This window comes from Falco rusticolus, chromosome 15 (assembly GCF_015220075.1).
Source record: "Falco rusticolus isolate bFalRus1 chromosome 15, bFalRus1.pri, whole genome shotgun sequence".
Taxonomy (NCBI): domain Eukaryota; kingdom Metazoa; phylum Chordata; class Aves; order Falconiformes; family Falconidae; genus Falco; species Falco rusticolus.
In genome coordinates, this window is record NC_051201.1 from 29,560 (window position 1) to 45,870 (window position 16,311).

A 16,311-nucleotide genomic window follows, 5' to 3' on the forward strand; every position below is an offset into this window, starting at 1 on the left:
TCACCAGGCAGGGTAGAGGGCACCCCAGACAGCGCTGTAGACAGATTTTGTGCCTTTGTGCAAGGCACAGTTTGCAGCACCTGCAGTGCGTAAGGTCTGTCCCTTACTGGGAAACGATCAGCAGCAGCAGACGAGGCCGAGGGGACGGCACCTGGAATCTTAAAGCTGAAACTGGATGCCAAGGACGTGAGCAAACGCTGCTGTCCTCAACAGCAGAGAGAAACACGACTGGGAAGCACAGCCCTGACAAGAAAAGAGGTTGCTGACAGTGGTGTCTCTGCTGCCCATGAGGGCCTTTGGTGGAGGTGAAGGTGATCGCCAGGAACGATAAGGTGCTGCTGACAGGCTCACTGTGAAAATGGTTGGTGTGTTCATTGGCTGTGTCATCAATGGGGAGAGTACCGGCCAGTGGTGAGAAAAAACAGCAGTTTGAGGACGTAGTCACACGAGCGGAGACACTGGTGTGATGTGCACTGTGGATATATCAAGATGAAGTCCCTGGCGGTCTCGCGAAACGTCGTGGGTCACCTGAAGAAGACAAAGGCCAGCCCCATCGCTGTCCAGCTGATGGAGAAGCTCCTGCCCCTCTTTGCTGTGGTAAGGCTGATGGGGGAGCCCAAGCCTCGTGGGCAGGCAGGCGCTGGTCGGGGACAGCTACCTACAAGGACGCAAGTCCTACTCTGCTTCTCTCTACCAGGGCTTCGGCGAGCTGAGAGAGCTCTCCATCAGCCTCTTCAGAGACCTAATGAAGACTGTGGTGAGGAAAAACAAGAGGCAGGTGAAGACAAAAGTGGAAGTGGGCTTGTTCCCTCTCATCTTTCACATGAGCGACCAAATCCACAGCGTGGCCAAGGCACAGATTCCAAAGCTAAGCAGAGATATAGGGATGAAAACCTGAGATGTTTGGGCCAGGGTACCTCCCAGCTTCCTAAGGGCAGGATGACCCCAGGAAGAAAGGAAAAGGCAGGGAGATGCCAGGTCTCCTTCCCCAGTCCGTGATGCCACCTCCCAGTTTCTGCTGTTCTGCAGGCCTCCAGGGAAGCCCTCCTCGCTGCAGCAGAGCTCCTCAAGTGGAAAAAGCTCAAAAACCTGCTGCAGAGCCATCAGGCATGGAGGATTGCAGAGTGCTTGGTGAGGACAACCCCTGGACGAGGGCTGCCCCACGGGTCTGCCCTGCGCGCTCTGCAGCTGTGCCTCACCTGCCCTGCTGCAGCCCGCAGCCCACAGCCTGGAGCTGCATCCTTGTTCCCTGTCCTCGAGAAGAGAGCCCCAAGGGCTCTTCTCCACACCCCTCTCCCCGCACCCAGCGGGAGGGAGGGCTCTGGGCAGCGGCGGGTGCTGGCAGGCGGGACTGCTCCGGCCAGCTGGGGAGGCTGTGTGACATGCCCATACCCTTGTGCTCTCTCCAGCTACGGCGGGACAGGCGCAGGACCGAAGAGTACTTGAATCAGAGCCTGCCGTACCTGGAGGATGCTCAGGCCACCTTGCGAACAACGGCCGTCAGGTTCATCGGTGAGCCACAGCCCCCAGGGTCCCGCTTTTGGCAGCCCAGCCCCAGTCCCGCCGCTGCACCGGCAGCAAGGAGCAGCCCTGTGGCTGCCAGAGCCTCGGCTGCCCCGTGCAGGGCCTTGGCCTCTCTCTCCCACCCTTGACCATGCAGGTGGGCTCGGTGGCTGCCTTGCTCAGTCCCACCGGCCTCAGCTACTGCTCTTCCCTGGGGTCAGCCTGGTGAGGGGGAGGAGGGCGTGCAGCCCAGCCAGCTGAGCTGGGGGCTGTGCTGCTGGGAGCACGCTGGGGAGTGGGGGGTCTGATGAAGCTCTGTCCCTAGGGCTTGCTGGGCAGCTCCTGAGGGACCAAAGGGAGGAGAAGCTGGCTGAGATCTGCAGCAGTGAGTAGGGAGCATGGGCTGGAGGGGATGCCTGGTGGTTTTCGCAGACACGGCAGTTCATCTCTGCTCCGTTTCTTTCCATCACAGCCCTTCAGGCCTTGGAGGAAGACAGTGGACCCTCCATCTGTTCCCTGGCAGCTCAGACCACCTCCATCCTGAGCACTCCAAGGGTGCGGCAAACGTCACGATGCACCCTGCGATCACTGTGCTGCTGGTGCTGCTAAGCCAGGCAGAGGTGCAGCTCTTCTCCAGAGAACGGCTGCAATTCAATAAAGCTGGAACAAGAAGCCTGAACCCAGGGTGTCTTTCCCAAGTAGAACTGACGGGCAGCGAGGAGAGGGCATGGGATGGGTGGTCCCAGCTCTGACCTCCCTGTAGTTCTCCGGGCACCCCAGCGACACCACAGTATCTGCTTCTACTGCACTGCCACGTCCCTGCACCATGATGCACTCAGGAAGGTTTCCATGCAGAGTACAGAGGTGCTAAGGGGGCCAGAGGGACTGGGGGACAAACAGAGTGCCTGGGTCACCCTGACTGCCTCGGGAGGGCTCCCAAGGTCTGGCTAGTCGAGCAACAGAAGGCTCTGGGGCATTACAGACACCTATGGAGGAGTGCCGCGGGGACTCAAGCGGAATGGTCGAGTCTAGGGGGGCAGGCCCCCAGTCCAGCGGGCTTCCTTTGAGTGCTTGAGGCTCTGCAGAGGGGTCTGGGGTGCAAGGAAGGTCTCAGGAGGCTAGTCCACCTGGGTGGACTAGCGTGAGCCTAAGACAGCTCCAGGGCAAAGACAGCTCCAGCGCACCCCAGGGTAGAGGGTGCCCAGGGCCAGGTGGCCTCCGCAGCCATCAGGGACCTGGGCACAGGCACTGTCATGTGGGGAGGCAGGGAGCGTGGCATGGGCTTGTTGTGCTCATCGTCTCCCTGCCCCTTTGCAGTGCCTTGACGTTGCAGCTAGTCCAGGCACTGCCCCCCACCAGCGCAGGGACCCTCGCGCAGCACTCCAGCTTAAGATCCCTGGCACCGGCTGCCCAGAGAGGCCTCTGGAGACATTCCAGCACCACCTGCACAGGATTTTGTGCAACCTGCTCTAGCACAGCCTGCTTTTGCAGGGCGTTGGACTAGATAATCTCCAGAGGTTCCCTCCAATCCTGACCATCGTGTGATTCTGTGACTCCTGGCACTTTGGATGAGGAAGAAGAGGTCAGGATCTTCAGGCAACACAACATCTGACTGCCCTCCCAGTGCCTGTCCAAGAAACCTGCCAGTCCTCCCTAACAGAAGTTGGACCTCCACACGTGGGCTTGCAGATGTGCATGTGCACTGCAGGGCAACAGCCTTCTCTCTCTTCCCCATCTTCCACTGCAGGGCGAGTGCAGATGTTCTGTGGAGGAAGCACCAGCCTGCACAGGCCCTGCTGCCCTCCCTGTCATGCACTGGCCGTTCTACCTGGGCTCCCTCTACTGTGTCCCACACCACTGGCCTGGTGTGATGGCAGAGCCAGTGGCACTGCCCGGCACTGCACCTTCCTGGTCCATCAGGGCAACCTGGGTGCCAGTGGGAAGCTGGGAATTGCCCTTGGCCAGGGCCTCTCCCTGGAGCTGCCAGAGCAGGAATTCCTTGTGGATGGCAGGGATGCCAAAGCATGAGGAGTTCCCCATTGGATGGCAGGGACAGGGCGTAGAGCCCCATCGATGTGCAGCCACCCCCGGCAGCCCCTCAGCCATGGCCACGGTCACACAGAACCTCACTGAGGAGCTCATCCGCATCATCCAGGGCACCCTCATAGTGACCAGGCAGTACCAAAAGTTTCTGCAAGTAATGATGGCCAAGTGGCAAGAGGCGGTCTGTAGTGGGACACACACCACGCACACCACCACCCCACAGTTGTCTCCCTCCCCCCCGCCAGGAAAGAGGAGCAGCAGGAAAGAGGAGCAGCTCTAGCCAGGGCTGCTGGAGCCCAGAGGGTTTCCCCAGGGCCTTAGAGTGGAGCTGCTGGGGCAGATGCGCACATGGAGAAGATGGCAGATGGGGACAAAGACCAAGGGGAGGACACGGGGCCAAGCAGAAGCAGCCCTGTGCAGGTGGGCAGAAGGAGCCCAATGGGGATGAGGAAGAGGAGCCCCATGACTCCAGACAGAATCAGCTCCATGGGCCTGGGCAGCACCATCCACGTGGGGCCGGGCAGGAGGACCCCAGCAGACCCCAGTCCCCGGCACCATGTCCCCGTGGGCAGGGCACGTGGGCAGGCAGCCTCAGGACCGTGCTGGGCAGGACTGTGCCTGCAGGAGGGCTGCTCCCGCCTGTGGGGCTGCCCAAAGGCTTGGTGGAGATGCGACTGCCGGCTCCATTGTGTCCGTTTCTGCAAGCCCCCGTGGTGGCAGCGCTGCTCCCACAAGAGCAATGGGTTCCCCTGCCAGTGAGCAGCTGGTGGGGTGCAGGGCTGGGACCCCCCTGGCCTGCCCCCTCATCTGAAATGTTAAATCTTTCCTCTATCCATGGATCTATCTGTGGAGCTCATCCATCCATCCTGCAGCTGGGGCTGCTTCACCCTCAGTGCCTGAACCCAGTGGGGATGGTCTGGCATTGGGCACTGCTGGCACCCACAGAATGGGGGGTGGGGGTGTCTGGTACCACACTGGTTGTGCTGGCATGTGGGGACCGGGCTGGGCTGGAGAAAGGTGCCAGCAGGAACCTCATGAGGTCCAACAAGTGCCAGCTCCGGCCCCTGGGGAGGAGCAAGCCCAGGAGGAACAAGCACAGGCGGGGGCCACCTTGCTGGAAAGAAGCTTGGCAGAGAAGGTCCTGGTGGGCCCCTCAACGAGCTGCCTACTGGGCAGGGGATCTGTGCCCCTTGCAAAGGGGGGAACTGGTATGTATTGAGACCCCACGGTGAATCCATACACCACAAACAGAAAGTCATGTTATCCCCAGGTTGGCATATTCAAATGGCTAATAAATGGGGTATAGCCTTGGTGCCTTAAACATTTTTGTCCAAACTAGATAACAGAGTTGAAACATGGGAATAAGTCCCCCACCCCATCAGAACACTGCGCTCAGGAATTGTTCGTGAACGATTTGTTGTGAATCGTGGAATAGAACCATGGTACACCCCAGACTTGCGAACCCTTATTCCAGGCATGTGTCCTTGTTGGGGTTTTCAGGCACCAGGGTTTAAACTGCATAACACGTTTGCAGAACAGGTTTGCAGGTTTGGAGATCCCACGTGTTATGCAAAAACTACCAATCAAGGAAACACATTGCAATATGCAGTTTTGCTTACCCACAAAACAAAATGAATTTTGTGTGAGAAGGAAAAAAAACATGCTACGACCCATCAACGCACTCCACCGTTCAATATCCAGCCCCTCAGGGTCCTTTCTGAGCATGTTCAGATGGGAAGATGTACTTTGCACTAACTACTTCCTCAAAATTATTTACATATGCATAAGGCACTTGCACATGTCACTTTGTTCCTGGGGGCCTTTCTTGGGGTCTTTAGAGATCGTTGGTGGTCAACAACCTGGTGAACTTCAGCTGAACTTTCCTGGGGCACCTGTACTCTACGTGTGGTTATAGAACTTCATTTATTCTCTGTGCTGTATGGTCTTGAAGGCAACGCACCGTTACCCCACTACCCTCATCTATCGGTATAGCCCAGGTGCCTCAGAAAGCTGCCACCCCTTACTGAGCTTATTCAATAGGTCGAGTTAATCACTGCTTTAGCTGCAGCCTCTCCGAGTGATTCTTCATAACTTAATCCTGTCAGCGAGGAGAAGCGTCCAGCTCTGCCACTGAAGGCAGCAGCCTCGAGTCACCAGGCTGCTCCCTACAGGAAGCAATCCCGACTGCCTGGATCTCGCCGCTGAGAGGCTGTATTTAAAAATGAAGTGTTTTCTAGCAAGGGAAACAAGGCTGGAGCACTCATACTCTGGCTGGTGACTCTCCCAGGCAGCTGCATATTCCCAGTCCCTCAGCAGGACAGGTGTAGCCAGAGCCCTGTCAGAGTCAGCAGAAAAACATGCTGGCCCTATTCCTGCAGGACCTACAGACGCCGGGGCGGCTCCAGGGGGCTCTGTGAGTCGGGGTGCCCGGGGCACCTGCCGGCGCCTCTTTCCCTCCTTGGCTCTCAGCTCACTCCCAGGGCTGCCCCGGCCAGGCCTGACTCCAGCTGCCCCGGGGCCTGGCACAGCGGGGGGCTGGAACCTCCCCACAGAACCCCCGGGCAGCCAGCAGGCAGCAGACACCCCTGTGCCAGCCCAAGGGGCATCCCTCGCCCCACGGCCAGCCACAGATCCCCTCAGCCGGGCCACAGCCCCAGCACAGGCTGTGCCTGCCCAGCCCAACACGGCTGCCAGGAGGGTGAGGGTGGGAAATGGCAGCTCCCAGCATGCCCCGGGAACAACCTGGCCATGGGGCGGCCCCGGGCCTACAGCTCCCAGCATGCCCCGGGAACAACCTGGCCATGGGGCGGCCCCGGGCCTACAGCTCCCAGCATGCTCTGGGAACAACCTGGCCATGGGGCGGCCCCGGGCCTACAGCTCCCAGCATGCCCTGGGAACAACCTGGCCATGGGGCGGCCCCGGGCCTACAGCTCCCAGCATGCCCCGGGAACAACCTGGCCATGGGGTGGCCCTGGGCCTACAGCTCCCAGCATGCCCCAGGACCAACCTGGCCATGGGGCGGCCCCAGGCCTACAGCTCCCAGCATGCCCCGGGAACAACATGGCCATGGGGCGGCCCCGGCCTACAGCTCCCAGCACGCCCTGGGAACAACCTGGCCATGGGGCAGCCCCGGGCCTACAGCTCCCAGCATGCCCCGGGACCAACCTGGCCATGGGGCAGCCCCGGGCCTACAGCTCCCAGCATGCCCCGGGGCACGCCTTCTCCCAGCAGGCCATGGGACATCGCTGCCCTGCAGTTGGGCCCTGGGGGGACACCAGCCCCCAGCCCGGGCCCTGTAGGCCCCATGGCCCCTTCCCAGGGCTGCCCAAGCACAGGCCCCGGCCCCGGAGCCCCCGTGGGACAGGGACGAGGGGAAGGGAGGCACCGAGCGGCAGGGAGAGGTGGGTCAAGGCGGAGGGGTGGCCGGAGAGGGACAGGAGGCGGCCAGAGGGGCAGGGGGAGCAGGAGGGGCTGGGCAGGGATGGAGAAAGGACAGGGACTGGGCAGAGGGGTGGAGCGGGACAGAGATAGAGGGGCAGGGGGTGCCGCAGAGAATGCAGGATCAGCAGCAGGAGAGAGGGCTAGGGAGTGGAGCGGAGGGGCGGGAAGGGGGACAGAGGCACAGACCAGCACAGGCAGGGCGAGGGGACAGGATGAGCAGGCTGTGGCCTTGGCAGTGGGCGGCAAAGCTGCTTCTGTGGGTCTTTCCTTTCCCCCTCTGCCCTTATCCCCTCCCCACCCTTCCCCTCGGTGAGGCTGTGTCTGTGGTGTGCCTGCTCTGGTGAAAGGAGCTCCTGCACCAGCCTGAGGGCAAAAGAAGAGGGGCAAGGAGCGAGCTGTCCCAGTCCTTAGTTTGCAGGTTTAATGTATCGGCCCTGTTCAGAAAACACAGCGTGTCTGTGTGTCAGTGGTGCCGGCAGATTTTTATTCTTTATAGCAATTTCTTTAAATACCGGGCTTCATGCAGAAGGTTCACACGGTGCTGTGCTTGTAGTAAACGGAATTGCTTTTATGCATGCTGCATTCTGGAGGTGGCAAGTGCCAGGTTAGAGATGAAGATGGAAATGAAAGCAAGTGACGCACACGCATGGTGATCCTGCCACAAGCATGCTGTGTATTGACCTGGGAGAACGCTGCAGGGACTCTCAGAAGTCAAGGTTTTCAGTGCTGTTTCTGTGTTTGATACCCAAGGGATGGTTTCCCTCTGCATGCGTTTCTGGGCAGGCATGTGCATGGACCATAGGTGTGTCTCTATGGTGCGGTAAGTGGGACTGCTGGTAGCTTTTCATTTCATTCCAACTCAAAAGTAAAGAAAGATTGTACCTGCAAAAGAATTCAAACGGCCGTCTTTGTTTCCCAGAGCGAGCATACAAGCATGGGGGAGCGGTTTACAGGTTCAGAACTTCAGCCAGCTCTGGATGGTAAACCCTCAGGAGAGGAAAGAGAAGCCCCACTTTTTTAACTACAGCTCTGCTTCCCTTAATGTGTCTTCTTGTTAGATTGTGTCGGTAGTCAGATTAAAAGCACATGATTAAACTGTGCTTCTTTATGAAGATATTTGAGGGTAATTTACTGTCTTCAATCCTCTTACGAGTGGGGCACTCTGTTGCCCTGTGGGCAGTACAGTGTCGTGACTGGTAATTTTCCTTTTCTTGCCTAGTGTACGGATGCATTTATGAAGGCAAGTGTTGGGTCTTATTGGCGCCGCACAAGAAACCAACGTGTGAAACCCAGACATTCACTGTTAGAAACAGGAAGAAGCTGTGGGCCCTTGCTTCAGATTCTGCAAAAGATGTACCAAGGCTGAGGAAATTGGCAAAAAGGGAAGAAATGCCGTAGCATAACTTTGGGATGGCAGGTGAGGTTTCCATCAGTGTTCCTCAAACGTAGCAGCCTCATTTGGTTTGCGGATGTGGTGTTGAACTCAAACTGCGAGACTAGTTTCCTTTATTGCGGGTGGTACTGTAGCACACGTACCTTTCATGTCCCAAGTGAAGTTGCCAAGGCTCTAGTTAAACTTCTGCAGAACCACCTCAAATTTTCCATAGTGCGTGATTTCCTTCAACAGTCAAGTCCAGGTCTGTGGCATACAATAACCCCTACCCCATTTGGGATCTGGATGTGGTTGATTTTTAATTCAGACTTATCTGCTGTTAGAGATGTTCGGGTTTTGGTCCAAATAGGGAAATGCTGATTGTGTGCATTCTTTTGTTTTTTCATAGTGTTGTTCCATGTTTAGTCATTTGTTCCTTACAAAAATAATGTATGGGTGACTATGAAGCTGGAGGTGTTTACGTTCTTGTGGCTGAATGTAGCAGTGGAGCTATCTTGCTGTATTTAAATCAAGAGGAGCATAATGTAACTTCACTTAAAATCTGGTCTTGGTAGGCAGATCCTACCCTGATAAGCATTTAAAACAAAACAAACAAAAAAATCAAAAAAAATCAAATCTGTGACAAGGTATAGGTGGAGCACCTGAACGGGTGCAAGGCAGCAATTCTCTTGCTGATATCCACACATTGCAGAACTGTTGCCATCATGACCTTGAAATAGTGAGCCGTTAATGTTAACTACTAGCAGCTTGTGAACCTAACACCTAAAGGTAGAAAATAATTTCCCACTGCCACCTTTTTTTAATTTTCTTTTATGTTTTAAAGTTTCTGATTTGATACTTTCTGATGTATTTGAAACCTGTGTCATATCCTACGAAGTTTGTGACAAGTGTGTGGCAGATGGGACTTTTCTGCTTGGAGAGGTGGTGAGATGGAGAGTGGAGAATGGTTTTATGGCACAAGTGTAGAAGTATAAAAAGAGATTAAGAGGCTTGTGTACCTTGCTGCCAGTTCAGTGGCATGAGAATTCCTGTAATGACAAATTCCTTCTGGCTCTGAAGGAATGAACGTGCCAGCCTGCTGAGTTTCCAACCAGAGCAACACTAGCAACGGATGTCGTTCCCAAATGGTGAGGTGGTTGTAAGCTTCATCAGTAGTAGAAGCTGTGGAGAAAGTCACGAATCATCTGCCGTTCTGCAAGTCAAGTGCTTGGCTCTTTTGTCACTAGTGTTGATTTAAGGGTGCATTGCTTATAAATAGCACTTGACCTTTGTAATTCTTCATACTGCTAAGTTCTGGGTGCCATCAGAGAACCACTGTGCTGTGAAGGCCCTGTAAACATACGGCGATGTTTGTGTTTATCCATTTTGCCTTCCCTTAGATGATGTTATTTTGTCATTTGAAACCTTAGTGGCAGGATTTGGGGCTTTATCCTGATCAGCCATCTAAGGGCCAGCTCTCGGCTGCAGCTGCAGCATAAGTATTCAGGTGGTTTGAGCACCAAATGAAACTTCCACTTGGCTGTCATTTTGGCTTTTCCCTTCCTCTTAATTTTCATATTTTAATTAAGAGTTTTAAGTATTTGGCTTCCTTACAGAAAAAAACCCCAGTGCTATCCTTGTCCTGTTATGATAAGGCCCTAATCTGGAGGGCAGAAAGCTGAGACCACCAGGAAGATGTTGAGAGGAAGGGGAAGAATGTTAGAGCCATGAGTTGGGTGTTCTGAGATCTGAGGAGATGGAAAAGGTGCCTCCCAGGTAGCTAAAGGGAAGCACAGGAGAGCAGCTGGGAGCCAGAAGTGTGGTGTGGGCATATGGAAGTGCTACGCTGTGGTGTGTTAGGCAAATTATTTTTAGGAACCTTCACGTTTGTTGTCATTTCCCAGGCTCCTGAGGTGCAGGAATGCTGGAGGCAAGAAGCTGCCAGCATCAACTACGTGGAGAATGAACACTTCTATCTCCATTTCACTTTCCTCACTTCTGTGTTGCGGTGGCAGGGCAGTAAAGACCCTGACCCGGACCCGGACCCTGACCCTGACCCTGCGAGTACGCAGGCAGCTTGTGTGGCCAGTGCCGGTGTGGTTCTGGCACAGAGGATCAAGCTCTTCATGCTTCAGAGCTGTCAGGCTGACACTCTTCAGCACTCAATGAAGCTCTAAATTACAGCTAAAGGAAGACAGAAGTTTTGCTTCAGAGCTTGATAATGTCGTTCTGATCCATCCTTTTGCTTGTTCAGTGGCTACAGAAGGGAACCACTGCCTTGGTAGGAGCATCCATTGAGTTCTTCATGTGTGATATTAGAGGATCATTGTGTCTGTTTATGCATGAGACCATTACAGTAGGTGTTTTGAAGATGTTCATGTGTGGTACATAAAACCTTTGCCAGTAAAACAGTAAATCCACGCAGTGGGGTCTAAAGCACACAGATCCAGTGCGATCCTCCAAAGAGCTTTGAAAGTGTCTCCCCAAGGGTACAGACCTGGCTGTTGGTGATTCTGTTGACCTGCCTTTTATAGCGGGTTGCTTGGAGAAGTTGCTATGTCAGAAGTCATCTTCTGGGGGCCGAATGCTGCAAATGGTAGAATGTTTAAGGAAGCAAATGAATAACCTTCAGACTTGATTTTACTCTTTTAACAGATTGTACACAAATGGGAGGCCTGAGCAGGCTGCCTTTAGCAGGGGAACATGGCCTGACTGCACAGGAGGCAAGGAACTCTCTTCTCTCGCTGACCATGAGCCCTCAGTTTCAAGGCAGATGTGAAGAGGAATATTTGACCCGTGGGAAATGCAACTTCAGATACGTAACCCAGGTGGGACTGCCATGTGAGCCCTGTGATAGGAGCCGTGTATCCCAACCATGAACGTAGAGGTTGGGCCCAGTTTTTAGCTTGGTTCAGTATGAACTCTGCTGACTGATTCTGTGATCAAGAGCAGGCAAGTCTGCCCCCTGAGAGGATGTTGTCGTGGGTGGAAGGGTTGAAGTGCAGTGACTGAATCAACAAACAGGTGGTTTGAAAAGTCTTTTGGGCGAGGATCTGGTACGCTGGTGTAATGCCTTTTCCCTTTACAAAGGTGTCCAGTAAACACAAGTGTTCCTGCATGTGTCCAGTAGCGCAGAGACCTCTGTACTTTCTTTGAACTGATTGTTGTGTAAGATCTGGGGGTTTGGGGACAGTTCTGAAAATTGTTCAAAAGGTGTCTTGAATGTTGGGTGAAATGGGTCATCACTTCCATAAACCTCTAGCCTGTAAAGAAGAGCCATGGATGTAAGGAGATTTTCTTTTTTTCTCTTTTTATTGTTACTGGGAGGAAAAGCAGTGATTAACTATTGGCCTGTGATACCCCCAGGTGCAGACTGTGCAGTGCATTTGAGGTGGATCACTCCTGTACTGCCAGGACTGAGCCCAGACTCCTCAATGCTTTGCACACTGGCACTGGAAGTCCTTGTGCAGCTGTGGGTACTGGCTTTCTGTGCTGCAGTGTGAAAAACACAAAACACTGGGGTTAAGGTTTGCAGAGAAGTGGGAAAAAGTTGATTATTTTGTGCTAGGAAGGGAATGTCCTGTAGTTTTCAAACTTTGCACCTCTCCACTTGGCATTTAAAACTGCTTTTAACTCTGCTGCTATGTTTCAACGAGAGGGAAGGTGTCTGGTTGTCACAGATGATGCGTCCCATCAAGAAGGATCTTTCCCTTCTGAGTTGAGCTTTCTTTGCTTGACGTGGAAAGTGCCTTAACCTGAACGATTTCAGATGGCAGTGAAGGAATTACATCGACATGGGGATTTAGAGACAAATCCAAACGTATGTCGTCTTACATTTCAGTATATGATTTTTTAAAATCAGGATTTGCTGGGTTTTGAGCAGCAGACCCATTTTGCATGTGCCTACATAAACCCCATTTTTATGGATAGACGCATGCAGTATGTTTCGTGATGTGATACTTAATTACATATAAGCTGTTCTATGCTGTGCTTTTCTGGGATTGTCGTAGTCCTTTGAAACGCAGCCCTGCGCATCAAAGGGGCAAGCTGTGTCATCTGCTTTCCCCCACAACACAGAGCAATGTAACTGTCATAAATACAGGCTGAGCAAAACTAGTTGAGAGATTTGTGGGCTACTGTTAGCATCACAGTGGGCCAGGAATTAGCCCATGCTTACTAATAAGTTCCTGTATTTTAATTGTCCTATGCCACCTGAGAGGCAGGACAGTGTCAGGACACTTTCCCAGGGAATAAAACTGGACATGTTTGCTTCTCTCCGAGGGTCCCCTATGTACAAAGCATCCTTCAGCACAATCTGGGTGCTTGGTGTTCTCAAAAGGACCCAAAGGGATGAAGTTCACTCCTCCTGCCTGTGTGACAGCAGGAATTATGTCTGCAGCTGTGCTTCTGCGCACTTCGAAACTGCCTCCGTTTCTTTGCTTAGCCAACCAGAGAAAAAAGCCAAAAAACCCTAAGCTGAGTTGGCAACAGTGTCTTGCTGTCCTCTCTGAAGGAAGTAATTTACCATCATCTCGCAGCTTGTCAAACGTGCACCAAGTGTGAAGAAGAACATGACGTGCACTGTCCTAAGCTCTCAGCAGGTCAGGTTTTGCTGTCCTCTGGAAACTGTCTAGCTCCTCAGTTTTTCTCCACAAAGGACACATTGTTTGGAGTAGTGATGAGGTGGCCCCCCAGATGCCCCAGCTTTGTTTCTAAGTGCTATTGAAGTATTTTGCCTCCTGAAGAGACTGTGTTCCTCATGAGGAACGGTTACTTCGAAATAAAGTGACCCCCTTTCCGTCTAAAGGGATGGAGCTTGAGACTGTGGAGGTGGAGGTGCTTGGTGAGGGAGGCAGTCAGGCAGGGCCAGTCTGGGGTGCCCAGCTGCGCAGGGCAGTGATGGCACCCGTGTGCCTGGCGAATGCTTCTCTCGCAGTGTCGCAGGGAGAAGGTGTGAGGGTGCTGGGAGAGAGCCGGCGCCCCTGGGAATGACAGCAGCTAAAGGTGAGGGCTGGCTGCGTGGGCAGCAAAGGGTGAGCCAGCCATTCCCTTTGCAAATGCAGTGGAGAGGGAGGGAGCCCCTCCATCAGCACAGCAACGTCTGCTGGGGCAGGGCCAGAGGCACCGGCACCCAGGGCAGGGCTGGCAGGGGGTCTGAGAGAGCCACTCCGCCACCGCCTTGCTTACTGACCTTGTGGGGAAATCGCTTTGGGGGCAGCGATTAAAAAGTGCGTGCAAAGTTTTTAGGTCCAATTGGAACACTGAGAAGGGGTTCGGGGCCTTTCTCAGAGCGCCGCACGTTGCATAGTCATGTGTCATACACAGGTTTGGTGGCTGGTTTCTCGCTTCTAATGCAAACGCGTACGCATCCTCAGTAGCACTGCTGAAGTGTTTTACGGACTACGCATGCTCCCCAAGTGGGATTTTGGCCTCTTTGGGGCAGAACTATTTCAGTTAGAGGTCCCCATCTCCCACTGCCACCATTATCTTTGTCCTATTTTAAACTCATTTTCTGTTGATGTCAGTGGATCCCAAGACCTGATCAGCTTGTGTTCTCTTGCAGCCAGAACTTTCCTCATTGGAAGTCTTCTTCCTGCGCAACTTAGATAACGGTGCTCTTTTCACTACCTGCTCTTTGTTTCTCACCCCTGCCAAGGCTGCCTCCCTTGATGGGAAGTCCCTTCATTTGTAAATACTTTAGAGAGTGGGTCAGCTCGGTGGAGGTGTCACCTCGACAGAGGAGAAGGTGGAGCGTCAGATCTCTGCATGTGGCAGGGGCTGCATTAACCCTCATCTCCCGCTGCGTGAATGACCGCAGGCAGAGGCACTGTGCAAGGAACATCAAACCTTTAATGAATTAAGAAAGACAGATCTGGTAGAGGGCTGGGGCTGCAGTGGGTGGGTGCAGGTCACACGTCAGAGGGATCTGTGCTCCACACCTTCTCTATCAATATATCAACGGCGACTGGAGCAGCGTGGAGCACCTTGTCTCCCGGTGTTCCTCAGGGTTCTGGCTCGCTTGCTGGGCACGTAGTCGCTATTGGATGGCCTCTGCTTGCTGCTGCCCCCCTGCTCCCCACTACAGCCCACTGCCGTGGCATCCCTGTGTGGCTTCCCCTCCCAGAGGGTTTTGGAGCTTTTTGCCACCGGGCACACCACCATCTTCTTCCTCTTCTTGGGTGGCATGCTGCCCCATGGGGACATCTCTGGCATCCCGAGGGTGTCAGCCAATGTGGGGCGCTTGGCCTGTTTACCAGCAGCCTTGCCTGATCTGGGCACCACCCGGCAGGAGGAGATGCCCGGTGGTGGTGGCAAGCGGGTCAAAATGACCGGGGGCTGCCTCCGCAGCACCTCCTCCACCAGCTGGGCCATGCGGGGCGGATGATGCTGGGGTGCAGTCGGGGGGCTGGCCAGGGGACTATTCAGCAGGATCTGCTGAGGACCCTCTGGGAGACCCTTGTGGGCACCCTCTGAGCATCCCTTCAAGGGGCTCTCCTCTGAAGTGTCCATAGGACCCTCCTGAGAGGGCTCCATGGGGCTCTCTGGCAGCCGGGTGGGGAAGACCGCTGCCAGCCCACCCTGCTTGCCTTTGGCGTCCAGCAGGGGGGATGTTGCCACCCTCTGCCAGGAGGGGTTGGTGTCCTCCTGCATTGCGGCCACCACTTGGTCCTTGGGACAGTTGCCCTCCATCATGCACTCCAAGAGGTCAGGGATCCTGTTGAGGGTGGTGGTCAAGACAGGGACATCAGGGACACCACGGTCGGTGTCCTCGCTGTCCCCCAGCCCTGCCACCAGCGATTGCTCCTTGGAGCAGCCACCCTTTGCCACGTACTCTGAGAACTCCGGGAACTTGTTGAGGAGGGTGGTCAAGCAGGAGCCGCTGAGAACTTCAGGGAGCTCCAGGATGCTGTCGAGCCAGGCGAGCGGGTCGCTGCTGTCCACGGTGGACGAATGCTCATCCTGAAACTGCAGATTGTCCTCTGCCAGCTCAGGGAAGGCCTCGTTGAAGGCATCTGGCCCCAGCTCGGGCAGGTCCAGGAGATTCTCTGGGCTTGGCGGGGTGGTCACCACTTCTGAAAAAGCAAACGAAGCCAAGCCACCCCCAGGGTGATGCAAGCCTTCCTTGGTGCAGGTCACCCCCTATGGGCTCTGCCACCCTGCAGACCTCACCTTGGTGCTTGGTCCTGCTTCTGCCAGAGAGCATATCCAGGGCGGGCTGGCAGGGGGTGGCAGCAGGGACGCCATCCTCACTGGCCACCACGTCGTTGTTAAAGGCCTCCAACAGCTTCTGGGCGCTGCCAGGATGGGTGCGGAGCACAGGGGAGACCTGCACGCAATGCTGAGCCGCAGGGTGTTGGGGTGGCAGGGGCCCAGCATGGGCAGGGACGTTCAGCACAGTGCAGCCCGTAGGGTAGAGGGGCTGCCCCTGGCCCACGTCCCATGGGCCCAGCCCCACTGGCTGGTGGGGCACAAGTGTCCCCATCACCACTTGCTGTCCCTGGCCATAGGCAGGGGGACAAGGAGCAGGCAGAGGGGGCAGCTGCACACCGCTGGGGAGCTGCAGCACGTGTGGCAGCTGCACGACCTGCCCCGAGTCCCCCAGGGGGCCCTGCACCCCCTGCCAGGTTGCCAGGGCGGGCTGGTGGGTGACAATGTGGAGCTGGGAAGGCCGAACGGTGATCAGCAGCCCCGGGACAGAGGGCAGCACACCAGCAGTGACCGGTGGCGGCATGGTCAGGGTGGTGAAGCTCATGCCGGGCACCTCTGGTCCTGTCGGCAGCTGGAGGGGGAACCTCTCTGTGGGCAGAAGCGAAGGGGGGTGATGGGGTGAGATGCTGGCCGGCACAGCTGGTTGGGGGTTACCCGAAGGGCAGGAGCACCACGAGGAGCGTGCTGCTCTGTGCTGCGGCAGTTGGCCAGTGTGGCGTTTGTTGGGGCAGTGTTCTGGGGTT

The 16,311-nt window shown here is 55.3% G+C and overlaps 1 protein-coding gene and 1 long non-coding RNA gene across 2 annotated transcripts; one reads left to right on the plus strand and one right to left on the minus strand.

Moving 5' to 3' along the window:
* The first annotated feature begins 1,413 nt into the window (after positions 1-1,413).
* LOC119158058 lies at positions 1,414-2,182 on the plus strand. The gene is made up of 3 exons (XR_005107744.1): positions 1,414-1,512; positions 1,829-1,888; positions 1,976-2,182. It is a non-coding gene; the product is annotated as an uncharacterized LOC119158058 (long non-coding RNA).
* Positions 2,183-14,314: 12,132 nt separating this feature from the next.
* Positions 14,315-16,256, minus strand: LOC119157981. The gene is made up of 3 exons (XM_037409431.1): positions 15,530-16,256; positions 15,192-15,432; positions 14,315-15,074 (listed from the first exon to the last, which is right to left on the minus strand). The coding sequence occupies exons 1-3, from the start codon at positions 16,110-16,112 to the stop codon at positions 14,315-14,317; spliced, it is 1,584 nt and encodes a 527-aa protein (XP_037265328.1). The 5' UTR covers positions 16,113-16,256.
* Between the last annotated feature and the right edge of the window lie 55 nt (positions 16,257-16,311).